This window comes from Styela clava, chromosome 1 (assembly GCF_964204865.1).
Source record: "Styela clava chromosome 1, kaStyClav1.hap1.2, whole genome shotgun sequence".
Taxonomy (NCBI): Eukaryota; Metazoa; Chordata; class Ascidiacea; order Stolidobranchia; family Styelidae; genus Styela; species Styela clava.
Genome location: NC_135250.1, coordinates 8,577,416 through 8,601,435, shown reverse-complemented (window position 1 = coordinate 8,601,435; position 24,020 = coordinate 8,577,416). Strand labels below are relative to the sequence as shown.

The 24,020-nt window shown below is 34.7% G+C and overlaps 3 protein-coding genes across 3 annotated transcripts; all 3 read left to right on the top strand.

Annotated features, from left to right (window-relative positions):
• The first annotated feature begins 4,732 nt into the window (after positions 1-4,732).
• Positions 4,733-8,818, top strand: LOC120345698 (methyltransferase-like protein 27). The gene is made up of 6 exons (XM_039415244.2): positions 4,733-4,856; positions 5,583-5,758; positions 7,065-7,203; positions 7,330-7,441; positions 7,880-8,000; positions 8,501-8,818. Exons 2-6 carry the CDS (start codon positions 5,684-5,686, stop codon positions 8,723-8,725), a joined length of 672 nt encoding a protein of 223 aa, XP_039271178.2. The 5' UTR covers positions 4,733-4,856; positions 5,583-5,683; the 3' UTR covers positions 8,726-8,818.
• Positions 8,819-11,166: 2,348 nt separating this feature from the next.
• Positions 11,167-15,253, top strand: LOC120329269 (methyltransferase-like protein 27). The gene is made up of 6 exons (XM_078109657.1): positions 11,167-11,293; positions 12,020-12,185; positions 13,496-13,634; positions 13,761-13,872; positions 14,311-14,431; positions 14,935-15,253. Exons 2-6 carry the CDS (start codon positions 12,111-12,113, stop codon positions 15,157-15,159), a joined length of 672 nt encoding a protein of 223 aa, XP_077965783.1. The 5' UTR covers positions 11,167-11,293; positions 12,020-12,110; the 3' UTR covers positions 15,160-15,253.
• A 1,480-nt stretch (positions 15,254-16,733) lies between these two features.
• LOC120348303 (methyltransferase-like protein 27) lies at positions 16,734-20,757 on the top strand. Its single transcript, XM_078109698.1, has 5 exons — positions 16,734-17,689; positions 17,979-18,116; positions 18,577-18,686; positions 19,560-19,680; positions 20,252-20,757. The coding sequence occupies exons 1-5, from the start codon at positions 17,615-17,617 to the stop codon at positions 20,474-20,476; spliced, it is 669 nt and encodes a 222-aa protein (XP_077965824.1). The 5' UTR covers positions 16,734-17,614; the 3' UTR covers positions 20,477-20,757.
• The last annotated feature ends 3,263 nt before the right edge of the window (positions 20,758-24,020 follow it).

The window sequence follows — 24,020 nt, the reverse complement described above, 5'->3', positions numbered from 1 at the left end:
TCAAAACAGATGAAATAGTAAATATTTTGTTTTTGTTGGAGTGGTAATATGGCAGCAATCAAGTATAAACTTATTTCAATTTCACAGACTCAGTAGTATTTTTCTTTGTTTTAAAGTAAGGCAAAGTTTATCAAATCAACATGAATGTTGTAATATTGTAAGCCAATTCAAAATGAGAATTCCTACATCCACAAAAAACTCATACTATACCCATGGCCATAACCACAAATCTTTGTAGGTACCGGAGTGTCATGCTGGCTCCTATCGCTGCTCGAAGCTACGATAATACCTGAGTTTAAAATGTGTACCCAAATAACACAGACCACTTGCACATTAATTTGAACTTTTTCCCACAGAAACTGTGCTAATATTGTACTTTTACATTGTCATCACAGCCAAACAATGAATCTTGTCTGACGGAAAATTGTCGTAGGCCTATTTGATCTATTTCCGAAATAATCTGAAACAAATGATTTTGACGCACCATTGCCTAAGAAAATTGTTGTGTTTTTGTTATTATTCCTTCATAAAGTGAGGATGTGGTACACTAATACGACAAAATGATGTAAAATGTGGGTAGAACAATGATTATTTGGAAATTAGTAGAAGGTGATACTAATACATGTTGAAATTTTATAGAACTGAGTAATCTTGTGGGAAGACGAGGATACGATAGGATATGCTTCTAATTTAGAATCAAAAATTTCTTCGTGTATTGCCAAACTCGTTTATCAAAGTGAGCAAGATAAAAATTTCCATATCTCGTTAACTAGCCTCAAATTAAATTTCAAAATTGAAAAAAAAAAGATAAAAAATGCATTTACAGCCAAATAATTATGAACTAATTCTCAATTCGATAGACATCGGTATATAGAGTACACATTTCACGTCACTTGATGCTGAACTTCGCTGAACGCGAAATGGACCATGTAATTTCTACCATGTGCTACTAATCCCCAGCACGTCATCAAAGGCGGCTTCCGATTTTCGCTGAAGGCAGTTTTTGAAAATTCATAAGTAGAAAACCAGGACGACTTGATGTATATACTAAAACATTTTGAAAAAATATATAAAATCAAATTTATCAAAAATATTTTCCGTCATAAGTAACCCACCTTTAAATGTTTTTTGTACAGTCCGGGAAATGGCAGACGAATAAGGCAAATCAGACGCAGTATTATTTCTCAATCACAATGCTGTCTCCCGAGTATCGATTAACTCGGGAATAGGCAGAGACGCCATATTTGGGTCATACAAGTTAATTGAGGTCTAGTTTGTGTCAAAAGAAAATTCGTCACGGTTGAGTGAACTTAGTTTTTGAAATTAATAAAACTTGACTCCCATTAGGGGTGGGGTGATCAGTTCATAACCTGGTATTTAAACTATTTAATGGACTGAAGAGGTCGGGGGCACTGCGCCGGACGAATGCCGCCATTCGAAGACCAGGGTCTTTCGACGAACCCAGAACAAACACCTATTTTTAACCTTACTAAACACATTTCTATAAATTTTCCCTCGCGGGTAGCGTAGCGACCTACCCCTGGATTGGAAAACCTAGGTAAAGCTAGCGGACAGTTACTTATTTTTCCAAATTTGAACCCGCCATGTTCCACGAATTGATCGCAAATAAAGTGTGGACAGTTGTCGCGAATTCACTTAATTGCGGCTACATGGATGCAAAAAATGAGGCGATTCGCCCTTTTAGAAACTAACGACAGACCTGAGACATAATAAAATAAAAATGATTGAAACAACACATTTTTTCTCGGTAAAATGAATTATTGCTCAGAATCTCATTTATCGACAAAATCTAAAATTTAACCGAGTTAAAGCGTAATTTAGGCAAGAAAGAATATTTTCTCATCCAATTCATTGATACAGTATATTTGATGGAGATATGTAAAACACATATTAAGTTTTGAAAAAATTAAGCCATGCGGAAAGTTGGGAAATACCCCCCAATTTAAGGAAAATTTTCAAGAAATCGTCCATTTAACTCAGTTGAAGCGTAATTTATGCAAGAAAAAATATTTTCTCATCCAATTCATTAATACAGTGTATGTAGTGGACAAATATAATATACATATTGAAATTTTAAAAAAATCCACCGTGGGAAAAGTAGGGAATTTCCCCCCAATTAAAAAAAATATATAAGAAATCGTCAATTTAACTCAGTTAAAGCGTAATTTATGTAAGAAGGAATTTTTTCTCATCCAATTCATTAATGCAGTGTGTTTGGTGGACAAATATAAAATACATATTGAAATTTAAAAAAAATCCACCATGCGGAAAGTAGGGAAATTCCGCCCAATTAGGGGAAAAAATAGAAGAATTCGTCAATTTAACTCAGTCAAAGCGTAATTTACGCAAGAAAGAATATTTTCTCATCCAATTCATTAATACAGTATATTTGGTGAAAATATTTAAATCACATAGTAAATTTAAAAAAAATTTCATCATGTGGAAAGTAGGGAAATTCGGTACTCCCGAAATATGAGCACAAAGATGACGCACAACCTGAAAATAGCAGGATAGGTTTAGCTTTAGAATCTAGATTGTACGCTTTCGGGAGCGCAGGAAATAACCCATTTATGCAAAAAATAATTTTTTCTCATCCAATTCATAAATACAGTGTATTTGATGGAGATATATGAAACACATATTAAATTTAAAAAAAATTCCACCGTTCGGAAAGTTGGGAAATACCCCCCCATTTAGGGAAAAATTTTAAGAAATCGTCAATTTAACTCAGTTAAAGCGCAATTTATGAAGGAAAGAATATTTTCTCATCCAATTCATTAATACAGTGTATTTGTTGGACAAACATAAAATACATATTAATATTTGAAAAAATCCACTGTGCGGAAAGTAGGGAAATTCCCCCCAATTTAAGAAAAAAATATAGGAATTCGTCAGTTTAACTCAGTTAAAGCGTAATTTATGTAGGAAAGAATATTTTCTCATCCAATTCATTAATACAGTATATTTGGTGGACAAATATAAAATACATATCAAAATTAAAAAAAAATCCACCCTGCGGAAAGTAGGGAAATTCCCCCCAATTTAAAAAAAACATATAAGAAATCGTCAATTTAACCCAGTTAAAGCGTAATTTATACAAGAAAGAGTTTTTTCTCATCCAATTTATTAATACAGTGTATTTGGTGGACAAATATAAATTACTTATTAAATTTTAAAAAAATTCCACCGTGCGGAAAGTAGGGAATTTCCCCCTAATTTGAGGAAAAAATATACGAAATCGTCAATTTAACTCAGTTAAAGCGTAAGTTAGGTAATAAAGAACATCTTCTCATCCAATTCAATAATACAGTGTATTTGGTGGACCATTATAAAACACTTATTAGATTTTAAAAAAAATTCCAATGTGCAGAAAGTAGGGAAATTCCCCCCAAGTTAGAGAAACAATTTACGAAATCGTCAACTTAACCCAGTTAAAGCGTAATTTAGGTAAGAAAGAATACTTTTTCATCCAATTTATCAGTACAGTGTATTTGGCGGACATATATAAATCACATATTAAAAATTTTGAAAAATTCCACCGTGCGCAAAGTAGGGAATTTTCCCCCAATTTAAGAAAAAAAATATACCAAATTGCCAATTTAACTCAGTTAGCGTAATTACAGTATATTTGATGGACATATATAAAACACATATCGAAATTTAAAAGATATTACTTAGATGTTATATTTAGGTATATTACTAGTTATATTTTAGTATACAACTTGATCACACATCTCTTCCACCATACTTTTCTTTGTGACTAATGTCATGGCATCATCGTCTTGTTGTTGAGATACGGTGATCTTAGTCTTATCTCGTGTTGAGCTGCCTATAATGATATCCCAGAAATATTAAAGGAGTCCCATATAAGTCAAATATCTTATAATTAGTCACCAAGTATTTGTATATTAGACCAGGTGTTCTCAAACTTTTGGTTTGGTTTTGGTGTTTAAAATTTTAATATGTATTTTATATTTGTCCACAAAATACACTGTATTAATGAAGTGGATGAGAAAAAATTCCTTCTCACCTAAATTACGCTTTAACTGAGTTAAATGGACGATTTCTTGAAAATTTTCATCAAATTGGGGGGAGTTTCCCTACTTTCCGCACGGTGGAATTTTTTTTAAATTTTCTATGTGTTTTATATATTTTCACCAAATATACTGTATCAATGAATTGGATGAGAAAATATTCTTTCTTGCATAAATTACGCTTTAACTCGGTTGAATTTTAGATTTTGTCGATAAATGAGATTCTGAGCAATAATTCATTTTACCGAGAAAAAATGTGTTGTTTCAATCATTTTTATTTTATTATGTTTCAGGCCTGTAGTTAGTTTCTAAAAGGACGAATCGCTTCATTTTTTTTCATCCATGTAGCCGCAATTAAGTGATTTCGCGACAACTGTCCACACTTTTTTTGCGATCAACTCGTGGAACATGGCGGGTTCAAATCTGGAAAAATTGGTAACTGTCCGCTGGAAGTGTCCGCTAGCTTTACCAAGGTGATTGGAAACACGTGCGCAGTAAGGTTTGTTTTTGTCTGGCTCATCGTCAGAGATTGCTTTTGTGTTTCCATGCTTTGTATCCGTAAGTTCTCGATTAGAATTAACGATAATGATATTCAAATTATCAATTGAACTTTTAATATGATTTGTAAGGCTGTACTATAGTGACATCGTGGTAGTAACAGTTGCTTTTTAATAATATTTTAGGTTATTTACAGGTTAGGTTAGGTATAGGTTAAATATAGTTTGAAATAGACTTTGTTGCTCTGTATTACACGTGGACTCAAAACAATTAGCACGTAATTACTGCCATATCTTGTATGAGGTATAATTAATTATATTTTATCGCATACGCCATACAGTATTGTGAATTGTAGTATATAATAGTGATATAATACTGTAAGGCTTTGTTAGTCTTAAATATAAAGAGTTTAGTTTATTATCTTTGGCGGACCGTGGATGATTTGAATGTTTCTCGTTTCCTTTCAAGTTTCGTTGTATTGATTACTATAAAATGAATTGCTTCCATTTCATGTTGAATTCCATTGTGAAACATTGATCACATGCAAAAAGCCTACTTGCGGTTTACAAACTCGAATTGCATTAGAGCACGAATAATTCTTGAGTTTGGGATGGTGGTTTCGACTTTCGGCGCGTTGTTAAAAGTTCCCAATCACTTAATTTACGTTTGAAATAGGCCAGGGTACTGAATCAAAGCACGAAAAATTGATGATAATGGCAATGAATCTTGTATTTACCTGTTTGTAGCAACGCTTGAACAATAATGCCAAAATTACCATGATTTATTAAAAGGGGCTCCAGCCTATTAGGAAGACTTTATAAGGCCCTATTGATACATTTCAAGAGACAGACGCCATGGCGCACATTCGTACAAAAAAATTTGAAATAGTTAGATCAATCGGTAGAAATTTGGATCATTCTTTCAGTTCAGAGTTTATCCCGACATTATAATTATGAATTGAATTGCGGCATTTTTCTAGCATTAATATGAGAAGAAGATTAATTTGATGTTTCCTGTCTATTCCCGCAGCATTGCTGGCGGTTCGGTTGACAGTCTGTGCCTCTTAACGCTGTACAAGTATCGAATATTTGCTGCTAGTGATAGAGAGAAGGAACCTATGCTCTGGAACAATGAATGATATTCAAGTTGCCTGGGGCAGAATTGCCAATGTCATTTATGCTGAATCGCCAGAAGAAGCAAATAAGGTGAAATTTTATTTTATCTCTTGTATTGATGTAAAAAGGAGTCGAAAATGTGCTCCGGCTTAGATTTTGGTGAAATCGCTTACGTTCACTTTATAAGTCTTAAAATTGAAGCAGCACAAATGCTCAATTGTAAAAATAGCCTTCCATTTCTAATTGAAAGTAAGTTTTCATCTGCCGGAATTGTAGCCTATTTTATGTAAAACTACAAATAAAGCAGGCGGTTTTTATCACGACTTGTGTATGCGCGCGTTATTTCAACTTATTTGTCCTGATAAAACTACACGACAAAAAAAAACTACGGTTTGAGAGGTTCAGAAACTAAATCATCACATTTTTCAGAAGTTCGTTCAAATTGAATTAGCGATGTCCGGACAAGACATTGCCGTACACGTATTAAAGCTGTGAATGAGTTCCTTGCGAAAGCGATTCAATCATAAAATCAGATTCAATTCCGGCCAATATTTTAATGGTTATGATGTTGCGGCGATGGCGTTTCGGAGGGGACACGCAAAAATATTTGTAATATTATAATCGTTTTTTGGTAATGCATATGCAGGCGAATCCGTGCTTTTGGCCACGAATATCATAAAATAAAGTATTAGACATAGCCTAGGTCAGGGTGGTCCAAACCCAGGCCCACAGGCCACATGTGGCCCGCCGCTCCATTATCTGTGGCCCGCGTCGCATTCGGAGAGTAATCGATAAATAACATTTGGTGTTGTTTCGTATTAAAATTAATCAGGAAAATCTTTTGACATATTGTTACATCACTAATGTCACTGGATTGACTGGTGAAATGGCTAGCGGAGGCAACTAGCAAAGTTGAATGATGTGCTTGGCAGTCTAAATTATTATCTGGCTTTCTATCTTTGGTCGGGAATATATGCTAATAATATAGGCATCATAGAAAACTAAAATTCGAATGCGGATTCTATTAGCCTGGAATGGCTATGTCTGACAACTATGTGTTTGCACAATAAAAGTGTTTGTTTTTCATTGCACTGGTACCTATTCTTTGCACTATTGTGGCCCGCGAACAATGCAAAAATAATTTTGTGGCCCGCGGAGCCGACAGCCTTGGACCACCCTGGCCTAGGTCCTGATACAATGCTGCATGTGTGAAGCTCAAAAATACACAATACCATCTAAGAAATATTAGACTTGCGGAAAAGCTGCAGCAGCAAATTTCTCATTTATGCAAACTTTGATCAAATATCTTCTATTTCTATATAAAAGTAATATTTTTGACCAAGTCATTAACAAAACATAAATATAATATCATATCAATATTCATGTTTTATTTTAGGCATACACCAAGTGGGCTGACAAATTCGACACCGACATTAATTCGACACTCTGTTGCGTGTCCAACGAGGAACTTGCTGAAAACTCGTTAATTCATATCAAAAATAATGAATCTGCACAACTTTTGGACTTGGCAGCCGGTAAAGAATTATAAGCAGATCGGTATTGACTCGCTAACATTTCATAACACTATCAAATCCACCAATAACAATTATACTAGGCCTATTCTCTAAAATTATGTCCGACAACTCTCTTCCAATTCAAAGGCACTGGATTGGCTGCAGAAGCATTACTGGATCATGGATACAAAGGAGTAATGGATGGTGTTGAATTGAATGAAGATATGCTGAAGAAAGCGGAATCAAAGGGAATATACAGGTAAAGCGAGATAGTGGAGTCTAGTCATCATTGTCGCTGGGCATCGCCGTTTTGCTTTTTTATTGTTATTTATTGTGTGATTGGGAACCTGCCAACGAATGAAATGCTAGTCATCATTTTCGGACATATCAATTTGACTTTGCTATCTCTGATTGCATAGAATTACCAGCAATCAAAGAAAAAAATTAATGAGGCAGTGTCCCTTTTTTCGGTGACCTATCGCTTAAATACACCATCGTATTTTTGTATGGTTTGAGTGAGTTTTGGTATTTCAGCACTTTATCCGACTTGACTTAAAAAAAACTTATTGAAAATTCCAGCTACAACCGAAAAAATTCAGAACGGCCGACAATTACGTTGAAGTGACGTAAAATAATGTACCAATTAGTTAATTTACAAAATTGCACTACATTAATAATCATGACAAATGTAATGCAGGAAACATATTTGCTTCAAAATAACACCCGGAGCATCAATTCCAGTAGGACAAAATATATACGACACCGTGATTTGTTCTGGGGCTCTTGGAGCAAATCATTTGGAGGAAGGATGTATTGTTGTGAGATTGTAAAATATATTTTATTTGACTGTAATATAAATATTCTACTTTAGTCGGTTATAATTGGATTATGATTTGAATGAATGCTATGCCGGCGACAACATCTTTTGGTAGATGAAAACACTTTGGATTTAACGTATTAAAAAAGTTTTCAGGTATTTGGTTTTGGAGTTTGGAGGAGTTTGGTTAAATCGCCAGTCACCTATTGTTACTGTTTCACTTTTTCTTTTTTCGATCACATGTCGTGAATCTCCTTGAAAAAAATAAAATGAGAAATAGTAGTTTTTTTTTTCAATGAAAAATAGATATTAGTGTCGTTTTAAATGAATGTTCAAAGGCAGCACGATCCGTATACAATACATATACTGTTCAACATTATTATTAGAACCAAAAAGGATTATTTACCATTGCGGTAATATATATTACAAGTTTTTCTCCGGATTTGTACGTTAGCTTTCGGACAGAGTAATATACCTTTTTTTGTTTATGATATATTTTAGCGAATGATTCATTGCTTGAAACCTGGTGGAATTCTGGTGTTCAATACGAGAAATACGGAGGCAAACAAAGTATTTGTGTTGAAACTTGACGCAATGATGAAAGAACTTGTAGATATCGGCCAATTGAGCAAGATTGAAGTGAAAGAAGTGTTGCAATTTCGAAGCAATTGCAATGAAACTGGCGACGCCATGATGGCATGGCTGTATATATACAAAAAGTTGTGAATTTTGGGTTTCCCTAATATAATTAAGAGAAAAACGTTAATATGTATTTTCCAAAGTAGCTTAAAGAAATAAAGAAAGAATTAATTAACAAAATGCAGTTTAATTCAGGTTCATTTTACTATGTAGCAGATTGGTGAGGATAAGGTACATTAATACGACAAAATTATGTTGAATATAGAACGATGATTATTTGAAAATTAGTAGAAGGTGATACGCGTACATGTTAAAATTGTATAGAACTGAGTAATATTGTGGGAGAGCGAGGATATGCTTTTAAATTAGAATTTGAAATTTGTTCGAATACTGCCAAAAAAAATCTCCGAATTTTGTTACCAAGTCTTGCTCTTAAATCTGTGCTTATTGGACACTAAATGGTCTTATGAATCGTTTTGTTATTACTTATCGATTTTAATCGGTAAGTATGTTGATAGGTATTTGTCTGTCTCTGTGTTTGTCTGTCTGTCTGTTAGATGCACGCGATATCTCACGAAAGCGAGATTGAATCTGCTCCAGATTTTGCATGTGCATTCATCATCTGTTGGACCAGAAGCCTATTGATTTTGAATGAATTATGTCGTTATGATGTTTCACAATTATTCAGTCTGATATATGATTTTTGGTGACAATAAGATCTAGAAAAATCGAGATGATAGAAGGTCAATAATAATAAAGTTTAGTTCATCTGAAAGTTAAATGGAAATTCAACAAAGATTTGAAAATATCTGTAATAATAATATCAAAAACATTTCGTTTGAAATTTCAATTGAAGAATTGAAGACATCTTCTTGCAGAATATACTTAAGAAGTACGAATTCGCTCTGTAAGGCTAGATTAAGAGAACTCGAATAGAAAAATATGACCATGTGATGATATATAAACAGCGCTTCCCTCAGTTTTGATTGTACAATCATGCTGCCCAACACGCGCGTGGCAAACACCGACGTTCTCTGATCTAGCCTGCAAATACTTGAATAATGTTGATGACAGATTAGGTAACATGGAGATTTATTTCGGGAACGGAAAGCCGATAAGACAGCCTAATCATACGGCAAACTAAAACAAATTAAGGGATATACATATTATTAATGAATTGGATAAGTAAATATTTTTTCTTACCTAACTTACACTTTAACTGACTTAAATTGACGATTTATTATATTTTTTCCTTAAATTGGGGGGGGAAATTCCCTACTTTCAGCACGATGGAATATTTTTTAAATTTAAAATGTGTTTTATATATCTCCATCAAATACACTGTATTAATGCATTGGATGAGAAAAAATTATTTCTTGCATAAATAGGTTATTTCCTGCGGTCCCGAAAGCGTACAATCTAGATTCTAAATCTAAACCTATCCTGGTACACGTCCAATTTTCATGTTGTGCGTCATCTTTGTGCTCATATTTCGGAAGTACCGAATTTCCCTACTTTCCGCACGGTGGATTATTTTAAAATTTCATTATGTATTTTATATTTGTCCACCAAATACACTGTAATAATGAATTGAATGAGAAAAAATTATTTCTTGCATAAATAGGTTATTTCCTGCGCTCCCGAAAGCGTACAATCTAGATTCTGAAGCTAAACCTATCCTGGTACACCTACTATTTTCAGGTTGTGCGTCATCTTTGTACTCATATTTAGGGAGTACCGAATTTCCCTACTTTCCGTACGGTGGATTTTTTTAAAATTTTAATATGTATTTTATATTTGTCCACAAAATACACTGTATTAATGAAGTGGATGAGAAAAAATTCCTTCTTACCTAAATTACGCTTTAATTAACTGAGTTAAATGGACGATTTCTTGAAAATTTTCATCAAATTGGGGGGAGTTTCCCTACTTTCCGCACGGTGGAATTTTTTTAAAATTTACTATGTGTTTTATATATTTTTACCAAATATACTGTATCAATGAATTGGATGAGAAAATATTCTTTCTTGCATAAATTACGCTTTTAACTTAAATTTTAGATTTTGTCGATAAATGAGAATCTGAGCAATAATTCATTTTACCGAGAAAAAATTGGTGTTTCAATCATTTTTATTTTATTATGTTTCAGATCTGTAGTTAGTTTCTAAAAGGGCGAATCGCCTCATTTTTTGCATCCATGTAGCCGCAATTAAGTGATTTCGCGACAACTGTCCACACTTTTTTTGCGATCAACTCGTGGAACATGGCGGGTTCAAATCTGGAAAAATTGGTAACTGTCCGCTGGAAGTTTCCGCTAGCTTTACCAAGGTGATTGGAAACACGTGCGCAGTGAGGTTGTTTTTGTCTGGCTCATCGTCAGAGCTTGTTTTTGTGTTTCCATGCTTTGTATCCGTAAGTTCTCGGTTAGAATTAACGATAATGATATTCAAATTATCAATTGAACTTTTGATATGATTTTTGAGGCTGTACTATAGTGACATCGTGGTAGTAACAGTTGCTTTTTATTTATATTTTAGGTTATTTACAGGTTAGGTTAGGTATAGGTTAAATATAGTTTGAAATAGACTTTGTTGCTCTGTATTACACGTGGACTCAAAACAATTAGCACGTAATTACTGCCATATCTTGTATGAGGTATAATTAATTATATTTTATCGCATACGCCATACAGTATTGTGAATTGTAGTATATAGTAGTGATATAATACTCTAAGGCTTTGTTAGTCTTAAATATAAAGAGTTTAGTTTATTATCTTTGGCGGACCGTGGATGATTTGAATGTTTCTCGTTTCATTTCAAGTTTTGTTGTATTGATTACTATAAAATGAATTGCTTCGATTTCATGTTGAATTCCATTGCGAAACATTGATCACATGCAAGAAGCCTACTTGCGGTTTACAAACTCGAATTGCATTAGAGCACGAATAATTCTTGAGTTTGGGACGGTGGTTTCGACTTTCGGCGCGTTGTTAAAAGTTCCCAATCACTTAATTGACGTTTGAAATAGGCCAGGGTACTGAATTAAAGCACGAAAAACTGATGATAATGACAATGAATCTTGTATTTACCTGTTTGTAGCAACGCTTGAACGATAATGCAAAAATTACCATGATTTATTAAAATGGGCTCCAGCCTATTAGGAAGACTTAATAAGGCCCTATTGATACATTTCAAGAGACAGACGCCATGGCGCATATTCGTACAAAAAAATTTGAAATAATTAGATCAATCGGTAGAAATTTGGATCATTCTTTCAGTTCAGAGTTTATCCCAACATTATAATTATGAATTGAATTGCGGCATTTTTCTAGCATTAATATGAGAAGAAGATTAATTTGATGTTTCCTGTCTATTCCCGCAGCCGCAGCGTTGCTGGCGGTTCGGTTGACTCTTAACGCTGTACAAGTATCGATTATCGAATATTTGCTGCTAGTGATAGAGAGAAGGAATCAATGAATGATATTCAAGATGCCTGGGGCAGAATTGCCAATGTCATTTATGCTGAATCGCCAGAAGAAGCAAATAAGGTAAAAAAAATTTCAATCTCTTGTATTGATGTAAAAAGGAGTCGAAAATTTGCTCCGGCTTAGATTTTGGTGAAATCGCTCACGTTTACTTTATAAGTCTTAAAATCGAAGCAGCACAAATGCTCAATTGTAAAAATAGCCTTCCATTTCTAATTGAAAGTAAGTTTTCATCTGCCGGATGCCGGAATTGTAGCCTATTTTATGTAAAACTACGAATAAAGCAGGCGGTTTTTATCACGACTTGTGTAAGCGCGCGTTATTTCAACTTATTTGTCGTGATAAGACTACACGACAAAAAAAAACTACGGTTTGAGAGGTTCAGAAACTAAATCATCACATTTTTCAGTTTGTTCAAATTGAATTAGCGATGTCCGGACAAGACATTGCCGTACACGTATTAAAGCTGTGAATGAGTTCCTTGCGAAAGCGATTCAATCATAAAATTAGATCCAATGCCGGCCAATATTTTAATGGTAATAATGTTGCGGCGATGGCGTTTCGGAGGGGACACGCAAAAATATTTGTAATATTATAATCGTTTTTTGGTAATGCATATGCAGGCGAATCCGTGATTTTGGCCAAGTATATCATAAAATAAAGTATTAGACATAGCCTAGGTCAGGGTGGTCCAAACCCAGGCCCACAGGCCACATGTGGCCCGCCGCTTCATTATCTGTGGCCCGCGTCACATTCGGAGAGTAATCGATAAATAACATTTGGTGTTGTTTCGTATTAAAATTAATCAGGAAAATCTTTTGACATATTGTTACATCACTAATGTCACTGGATTGACTGGTGAAATGGCTAGCGGAGGCAACTAGCAAAGTTGAATGATGTGCTTGGCAGTCTAAATTATTATCTGGCTTTCTATCTTTGGTCGGGAATATATGCTAATAATATAGGCATCATAGAAAACTAAAGTTCGAATGCGGATTCTATTAGCCTGGAATGGCTATGTCTGACAACTATGTGTTTGCACAATAAAAGTGTTTGTTTTTCATTGCACTGTTACCTATTCTTTGCACTATTGTGGCCCGCGAACAATGCAAAAATAATTTTGTGGCCCGCGGAGCCGACAGCCTTGGACCACCCTGGCCTAGGTCCTGATACAATGCTGCATGTGTGAAGCTCAAAAATACACAATACCATCTAAGAATTATTAGACTTGCGGAAAAGCTGCAGCAGCAAATTTCTCATTTATGCAAACTTTGATCAAATATATTCTATTTCTATATAAAAGTAATATTTTTGACCAAGTCATTAACAAAACATAAATATAATAACATATCAATTTTCATGTTTTATTTTAGGCATACACCAAGTGGGCTGACAAATTCGACACCGACATTAATTCGACACTCTGTTGCGTGTCCAACGAGGAACTTGCTGAAAACTCGTTAATTCATATCAAAAATAATGAATCTGCACAACTTTTGGACTTGGCAGCCGGTAAAGAATTATAAGCAGATCGGTATTGACTCGCTAACATTTCATAACACTATCAAATCCACCAATAACAATTATCCTAGGCCTATTCTCTAAAATTATGTCCGACAACTCTTTTCCCATTCAAAGGCACTGGATTGGCTGCAGAAGCATTACTGGATCATGGATACAAAGGAGTAATGGATGCTGTTGAATTGAATGAAGATATGCTGAAGAAAGCGGAATCAAAGGGAATATACAGGTAAAGCGAGATAGTGGAGTCTAGTCATCATTGTCGCTGGGCATCGCCGTTTTGCTTTTTTATTGTTATTTATTGTGTGATTGGGAACCTGCCAACGAATGAAATGCTAGTCATCATTTTCGGACATATCAATTTGACTTTGCTATCTCTGATTGCATAGAATTACCAGTAATCAAAGGAAAAAATTAATAAGGCAGTGTCCCTTTTTTCGGTGACCTATCGCTTAAATACACCATCGTATTTTTGTATGGTTTGAGTGAGTTTTGGTATTTCAGCACTTGATCCGACTTGACTTAAAAAAAACTTATTGAAAATTCCAGCTACAACCGAAAAAATTCAGACCGGCCGACAATTACGTTGAAGTGACGTAAAATAATGTACCAATTAGTTAATTTACAAAATTGCACTACATTAATAATCATGACAAATGTAATGCAGGAAACATATTTGCTTCAAAATTACACCCGGAGCATCAATTCCAGTAGGACAAAATATATACGACACCGTGATTTGTTCTGGGGCTCTTGGAGCAAATCATTTGGAGGAAGGATGTATTGTTGTAAGATTGTAAAATATATTTTATTTGACTGTAATATAAATATTCTACTTTAGTCGGTTATAATTGGATTATGATTTGAATGAATGCTATGCCGGCGACAACATCTTTTGGTAGATGAAAACACTTTGGATTTAACGTATTAAAAAAGTTTTCAGGTATTTGGTTTTGGAGTTTGGAGGAATTTGGTTAAATCGCCAGTCACCTATTGTTACTGTTTCACTTTTTCTTTTTTCGATCACATGTCGTGAATCTCCTTGAAAAAAATAAGATGAGAAATAGTAGGGTTTTTTTCAATGAAAAATAGATTTTAGTGTCGTTTTAAATCTTCGAATGTTCAAAGGCAGCACGATCCGTATACAATACATATACTGTTCAACATTATTATTAGAACCAAAAAGGATTATTTACAATTGCGGTAATATATATTACAAGTTTTTCTCCGGATTTGTACGTTAGCTTTCGGACAGAGTAATATACCTTTTTTTGTTTATGATATATTTTAGCGAATGATTCATTGCTTGAAACCTGGTGGAATTCTGGTGTTCAATACAAGAAAAACGGAGGCAAACAAAGTATTCGTGTTGAAACTTGACGCAATGATGAAAGAACTTGTAGATATCGGCCAATTGAGCAAGATTGAAGTGAAAGAAGTGTTGCAATTTCGAAGCAATTGCAATGAAACTGGCGACGCCATGATGGCATGGCTGTATATATACAAAAAGTTGTGAATTTTGGGTTTCCCTAATATAATTAAGAGAAAAACGTTAATAGGTATTTTTCCAAAGTAGCTTAAAGAAATAAAGAAAGAATTAATTAACAAAATGCAGTTTAATTCAGGTTCATTTTACTATGTAGCAGATTGGTGAGGATGAGGTACATTAATACGACAAAATTATGTTGAATATAAAACGATGATTATTTGAAAATTAGTAGAAGGTGATACGCGTACATGTTAAAATTTTATAGAACTGAGTAATATTGTTGGGGAGCGAGGATATGATAGGATATGCTTTTAAATTAGAATAAAAAATTTGAAATTTGTTCGAATACTGCCAAAATCGATTATCAAACTGAGCAAGAAAAAATCTCCGAATTTTGTTACCAAGTCTTGCTCTTAAATCTGTGCTTATTGGACACTAAATGGTCTTATGAATCGTTTTGTTTTTACTTATCGATTTTAATCGGTAAGTATGTTGATAGGTATTTGTCTGTCTCTGTGTTTGTCTGTCTGTCTGTTAGATGCACGCGATATCTCACGAAAGCGAGATTGAATCTGCTCCAGATTTTGCACGTGCATTCATCATATGTTGGACCAGAAGCCTATTGATTTTGAATGAATTATGTCGTATAATTAACGAGTTATTAATTAATTAGTGATAGGACACAAGGTGTCACAATGGATTAAGACCGCTGTTTTGAGGATCCCCTAAATTTCGATCGATAAGTCTTCGGTCTCTGACCGATATTCTCGTTGTGTTGTTATAATTTGCTTCTTTTTGTTACCGTATGAAAAAATCTATTTTCCCATTAACTACTGGACCAATTTCTTTGAGATTTTCAGTGGTTTAAGGTCGTAATTCCAAAAGACTAAAAGGCTATTACTCTTATTTATTCCTAAATTTTCTATGAATCTTATTAGATCAGATATTTCATCCAAAATTCTGCTGTATTTTTTTCTGTTCAAGGAAACACGGTTTTTAATCTTCCAATCGTGACGGATGTCATGCTCTTTGATTTTGCAGAATCTTGCCACGCGAAAGGGGAAATTTTTCGATAGCGGTGATGCACTGTGGGTAGGTACGGTACAGTAACTTACTGTGAAAGGTAAAGTACTTTAAATTAATTGATACTATAGTTGTGGATCGAATCATTTAGCACGTTGGCACAAAATGCATGAATCATCATTATCATAGGACCTGGTAAAGCTGGGCAAGTCCGGGTACGGAACCGGTACTAATACGATACTATGGTCTACAAGTTTTGATACTGTAAGTGCCGAACATATCAAATATCTGGTAGTGAAGGAAAGTTTATTCCATTTACCAACATCATCAAATTGGAAAATTTCTTAAACTGGCTAATTGCTAACTTGCGGACTAATATTTTAAACTGGCTAAAATATTGGTAATGTCACTAATAATAGCAAGCGCTGTCATGACAGTAACTGCAATTGAGGTGTTGAGGAAGGTTGAATATAACCTGAATATCACGCATTATAATCATCTTAAACTTTTGCAAACTCGAGCTAAGGATCCATGATGGAACATATAAAATAGTTCTTTTGCATAGTGAGGGGGAATAGAGAGTTCCGTTATAGGCGAAATGAGGAATTTAACCAAAAAATGTTGGCAACTGGTACATTAAACATTACTATGCAACAAAACAGTTGCGAATGCCGAACATTACTTGTCTGTCTGTCAATCTCATCTTGCACTGGTATATATATGGAATGCTAAAGTATAGATATATGGATGCTGATTTTAATAAACTATATACCTGTAACTTAACAAGAGGAACCGGCTTTAATAGTGGTTTTTACCATTCTTGTGGATCTGAATCCATACTTTTTGCTCAAATTGACTGGTAGCTTACTTGGAGTATTGTACCAAACTTAGACATATATGGTATAGAAAAACAGGTACGGGATTTAGAAAATCGACATTTTAATAACATTCCTTTTTTGTTAACGTTGAAGTTAAGTTTCTTCTTTAAACTAATAGTCGAGTCCCCTTCCAGAAATAGTAGTTATTACTTATCGATCTCGACCGGTAAGTATGTTGATAGGTATTTGTCTGTTAGACACTTTCGTATGTTACGCGATATCTCACGAAAGCGAGGTTGAATCTGCTCCAAATTTTGCATGTGCATTAATCATATCTTGAACCAGAAGCCTATTGATTTTGGATGAAATATGTCGTATAATTAGAGGTATTAATCAATTAATGATGGGACACGCGGTGTCTCTATTGAGTCAGAGCGAATGAATCGGAACCGCAGTTTCTGTTTTGGGGATCTCCTAACTTTCGTCGCTGCGAACGATTGTGTGCGTAACAATGCCCTGTCTGCGATGTGGAGCGTTTACTTGCGAAGATCGATCTAGTTTAATCAGTGAACGTTAGAATTCTGTACCAATTAATGTATTTATATTCTAGTTGGACTATTATTATAATAATTTGATAAAAAATGGAGCGCACTGAGCAAGCGTGGGGCAGAGTCAACTATGTTATTTACGCCGATTCACCAGAAGAAATAAATAAGGTAATTATTTTCAGTATCTAATGTACTTACCCATTCAAGCGACAAAGTACTATAATACCAATGCAATATTCATGTAATCGAAGTGTTTCAATATTTATGTCGTATATAGATTCAAAATTTCATGGTTTATTCATAGTAAACAACCAAAAAGAAAGAAATGAATTACAATAACGTCAACATAGATTTTAATGTCCTATTGACCTATTCAATGTTCGTGTATATATTTTGCAATTTGCATTTATCTGATCAACATTTATTTTTTACTGTCTAAACCTGTTACTCACTTAAGAGATACTCAAAATGGGCGGATACATATGACGTGGATAAGATTGTACTCTGTTCTGTGGCTAATGGTGAACTTGCAAAGAATTCGTTGAAGCATATAAAAAACGACGAATCTGCCCTATTGTTGGATTTAGCTGCAGGTCGGTCAGTCGTTTGCCATTTTCCCATAGTGCGCAAATATATGCTTAAACACGCGTGACCAAATATGGCTACTTTTTTTGGGCAAATTTTGTCGGTGTGCAGCATTGCTGCTTTGCTTTAACGTTATTCTCTGCATTTTTTAATACTTATGTTGAATCGTTTTATCTCGTGATTTGATACTTTGCTTCTATTTGGGTATATACATTCATTCCGAAACTCAAGCTAACCTTCACATGCTTTTGAATGTTGACTTGAAGCAATAGTACAGTAGATAGCACGTTCCTCTACCTGAGTTTGTATAAAAACTTGGATATTTCAAATTAAAGCCTTGACTTATCATTTCAAAACACACCCTCCCGCTCCGACCTAATTGGGAAGGAGGAATTCGATACCATTTGCCCGTTATTTTCTAACTCAGCAGGGTGATTGCTTAACCTAGCTCTGAATCAACTTGTTCACGTACTGGTTTGGTAGCCAAAGCATTTCTGTCGCAAGGGTACAAGGGTATCATGAATGCAATGGACTGGAATGAGGAAATGTTGGAAAAGGCCAAGCAAAAAGGTTTATACAGGTACCATTGTAATATCTTGTCACTGTTTCTTCGTCACGTGAATTTCTATCGTGCTTCCCCGAAAAAAGACCTAGCCTGAAAATGAGATCTAGCTTGGATTTTAAAAATGATTTTAATATAAGGACAAGGTAGACCTAGTCGATAGCGCGAAAAAATTCATATTTCATATTCATTTCATTTCAAATTCATTTTCATATTTTGTTTATTTGAAAATCTCGTAATTCCCTACTTTGTAATTTTGTTTTTATTAAATGAAAATAAAAGACATCCCTCCAAAATAAGCTCTATTGGTATTTTTTCGAAAGAGAATTGAAGTAAAATCCTGTCCTATTTCCGAGGAAACACAGTATGACAGCTGAAATATTGACTAGTTTATGTCAATATAACCGCAGTGGAATAGAATACCGCAGAAAAAACAGTTTTCAAGTAAAATTTTTTGACATAAAGACTGATTTGAATACAATTACCACTGACAGTAAGCAGCGTACATGTACCGTGTTTCCCCGAAAATAAGACAGAGTCTTTTTTCAATTTAAAAAAAAAACAGAGCTTACTTTGGGTGGGTGTTTCATTTCTATTTATCAAAAACAAAATCACAAAGTAAAGAATTACGAGATGATCCCATCATCATCCTCCTGAATGTATCGTAAATCACTTATTTTCAAGTCACATTAATCATTTAAAACGTGTAGAAGAGATTTCTTGCTATCGACTTGAACCAGTTCAAAAAAAAAATCGCGCTATCGACTAGGTCTTATTTTAAGGCTAGGTTTTGTTTTAGGGGGTAAACTATAGTAGCCCAGTGCTAAGCATTGTTTCATCTTTTCAGCACCTTTTCCAAGTTTTTCTAAATTTGTAACAACTTTGATACAGGAAACATATTTGCTGGCAAATTACATCAGAAGTACAGCTTCCAGTTGGTGTAGGATCATACGACACTGTTACCTGTGGCGGAGCGCTGGCATCAAAACAATTGGAAGCAAGATGTATTCCTGTAAAGTTCCTAATAAGTATTTATAAAATATCTATTCTGAATAAATACAAGAGAAAAATGCTCGAATATATGGGCTTGAAAGCCAAAACAATGGATCGCATTTCTCATCAACTGCTGGACCAATTGCTTTTAAATTTTCAGTGGTTAGAGCTTGTATTTTTCGCTTGGAGGCTTTCTGTGGTCTCTCCGTTTTTCGTGTGCGATGACGTCATAAAAATTGCGCCGTACGCCTTCACCTAAGTTGAAATCTGGTGCTCAGCTGCGTTACCGGTACTTTACTGTAACAGATTGCATACCTGTACGCCTTCGCCTTCAAGGACATATATTTGAGCATCACTGTCTTGTTAAAATATTTTCCGGTTTCTGATGAGTTATTCTAATTTTCCAGGTTGACAAAACAAAATATAACTTGTGATGTCGGTCTATTCATATGGTTAGGTATCCTGAGTAAGCAGAGTTATATATTGGGCATCTTCCTGTTATAAAGTCAAATTGACTTGAAACTTCAAATTCTGATCGAGTCCAATTCTGAAAGCAATAAAGAAAGTACAAAAGCTGTCTTATTTTTCAGAATATGGCCCGTTGCCTAAAACCCGGTGGAATAATTGTATTTAACACCAGAAAAACAGAAGCAAACAAAGAATTCGTTCTAAAACTGAATAGCGTGATGGATGAACTGGTACAATCCGGGCAGTTGATCAAGATAGAAGTTAAGGAAATTCCTTATTGTCAATCTGAGAGCAAAAGTACTGGTGATGTCATGAAAGCATTGCTGTACATATACAAAAAAATATAACTTCTAATTGCTGATTATTTAATATAAATATCATATTTTTTTCGGTAGTAGTTGGGAATATAATATATATATAGGATTATAACATACCTGATGAAATTGTTATGAAGATACATATACAGAAAATTATACTAGCTAATTACTCATTATTGAATAGAAACCTAATTTGTTTTTATATTACTTAAGAATATAACTTCTCTGGATGAATGCAATTATCGTGTTTACATTAATATGCCATATTTATTCAAGCTTTTCGTTGAATGTAATAAAAAAATACATGATCATTTCTGGTGAAGTAACGGTGCTACATCGAATCGTGCGGAATACAAGACAGTAATACTCAAATATGTGGACACCAAACGTCTAATGACTAACGCAATGGTAGCAAAATTCTATTCAATTTTTAAGAAAATTATACCATACGTCATCATATGAGGATGTGTACATGATATATAAAAGTGTTTCCATGAATTAAAATGAAAGCGCTTTTATACGACTAGAAATTGATACATTTAAAAGCGAACTGGCATACTCTGGAAGGGTTCGTGGCTATATTGAACGGGTGTCACTCGCTAAGATCAATAAGGTTTACACTCTATTAATACCAGCCTTTGCCCACGTATAGGCTACGCCTTTGCTGAAATTGTATTGAAGGGAGTGGGAATCGGGAGCCAATTCTGGCATTTGATTCTTTTGGGTGCAAATCTTACTTGAAGTGTTGTTTTCAGCTTCTGGAATGTCAGAGCTCGGAATTATAAAAGCAATAAATTTCGTGATATATAGTGATCGCAATGTTACGATAGGGTTGGTACCGTGCCATACATATACTGCCAAGAATATGCATATAGCGCCAACTAAATATCCATATAGCTACAACTAAATATCCATATACAGCCAATGTCATATACATATACAGCCAAATAATATCCAAATACAGCCATACATATTCATACCATTAGAAAGGAAAGCTGATAAGACGACTCAACCATATGGCGAACCACGGCCGCTCGTCCGGTTACCATTCCATGTCGGGTATCTGCTAGGTATTTGTTTTCGGAAGCATGGACTTGACGGTGGTGGAAGCCGTAACCGACAACCGGTTACTTGAACCACCTTACAGCAGCAAGGAGTCAAGCAATCCTTTCGCACATAACCATCCCCGCATGGGGTTGATAATACAAGAAATGTGATGGCTGAAAATCTTATTTGAAAGAACTATTCTTTGGCTATTGGCAATAATCTGTCCACAAAATAATCAAATGAACGTTTGGTGGAATATATGAAACATAAAACTTCCTGTGCGCGTAGTTCTTAATAAATATCCAATAGGTGCCAATCCATGATGAACAAACACCTCATAAAGGCAAGGTATCCACGTTTCATCATAGTTTTTTCATGCATTTTCTGTTAAAAATTTGTCTATTAGATTACAATATCGTCACGCTAATAACCGAATTGCGTAAGTCATTTTTAGCAGTTTTGAGAAAAACGTAAAAAACTTCCTAATGATATTGCTATGCCATTGAGAGTCAATAATTTGCCATAGTTCAATTTTTCGATCGTAGCCGGATTCAAGTTAATTTGTATGACGCATTCATGTGACGACATAATGGCGCACTGTGACTTAGGCAGAAATGTGTCTATGACTAGGGGACATACGCAATTTTGCAACTTGACTATACGTACCAGTCCTGAAAACAAAACAATCCAAAAACGAATGTAATTCTTAGTATATACGATGTCTAATCCCCAAAATAGCTAATCTGTTTCAATTACATTATTTTTTATGTTTAAAAATATATATTTCATCAAAATAACACGCTCTGCACATCCACCGAAATAAGACTAAAGTTAAATATAAAGAATAAAACAGCAATGTACCCTTATATAAAAGCCAACCAAGGTGAATTGGATTCAGACAGTGAATATCACAAGTGCACGCCTTCCTATACTGTAGTTTAAATTGAAATTTATAAGCGCTAAGCTAGAATCTGAGATGCAAAAACTCGAAAATCCTTCGCCGAGGTCATTTTGCCTTTGTGACGTCACAATAGTCCTGCGTTAACAATGATAATTCATTATGACGAAACAATTGAACAAATTTGCATATCATACAAAATCTCTATTTTTATGGGTTTCGGAATTCTTAAAATAAAATCTGAGTTAACAGACAGGTGCGCAGCATTACATAAATACCTATTTTATGAAAAACTCAAAACCGCCAAAAATGACTTACGCAATTCGGTTATTAGCGTGACGATATATATTTGCTATGGAAAATCCTCTGAAGTCCGAAACAATGGTATAACAAAAGAATGTTGTCGGTATATTAGGAAAAATATAATACGAATCCAATCCAGTCATATTTTACTGGCAAATACACATCACAATATTAAGAGTTAATGTAATAGATAGAGTATGGCGAAATCCTTTTTAAAAATTTTAAATTTTAAAACAGCGTAAAAATAAGAATGACATTCAGAAGCCTCGCAAATTGTAACAGCTATCAGGGCATGACTTGTTTTTTAGCAGCAGAAGAAGCAAAAGTAAATTGTCTTGCAGAATATATTCTGAAGTTAGGCGGATCTCTGCGTGAAATAATAAGAATTCCAATTTTACTTTGTTTTCTTGTAGTTTTTGAGTTCGTTTTGGTTCCGAATTTTCACGATTTTCATTTTTTTTACGTCAAGGTACGCTTTAACGCTTCCTAACCAGGTTTGAAATCATCTAATCTGCTCGCATTCGAGAGCGCTTTTCAAGTTGTATCCATACTGGCAAAGCTATTACAGTTACACCATCTGTAACATCAAAGTCGCAAAATTTTTCTGACATCGAGGAGAGAAATCGAATACAAGTGAAAAAGTTAGTGGCGCATTATCAGTTCACACAATGATAGTTTTGAGAATGCCAAAATGTCTAACTTTGGACGAAATTTACCATGGAATATCGGGCCTCATAGGATTAGTAGTAAATCAATCTCTAGATGCCGCGCATAACCAAATAAATGCTCGTACTAATTATCCACTTCAATAACGATACAAACAATAAGTTAGCGAACAAGTGGAGTATCAGATATAGCGGGTAGCTGCTTAGTAAGGAAAAAGAAAGCGAAACCTTTTCGCAAACCGCAAATTATGTTCCCGATGGCGATGAATAAGTTTGACACATTGGGTAACATCGCCCAGCAGTTGAACGGTTAATTAGAAGGTTTTCGGCGGCGTGGCGCATCGTGCTAAGCGTTATGATATGCTCGCCACCGCATCTCCAATTACCCTGCGTGGGTTCGAATCCCATGCAGGGATGATCATGTGTGAGAAGATTGCTGGACTCCTCGCCTACGGCTTCCTTCATTATCAAGTCTAGCTAGCTAATCCCATACCGTTACCCGACCTGAACACCGGGCGAGATTCGCCAATGATTAAGCCGTCATATCGGCTTTCCTACCCCCCGGGATAAATATCCTATCCTAGATGCAAATGTGATCAATGCACATTCATTTTTCACAGTTAAAGCAGTTCTTTTCCACGTCTTTTATATTCAGTTATTT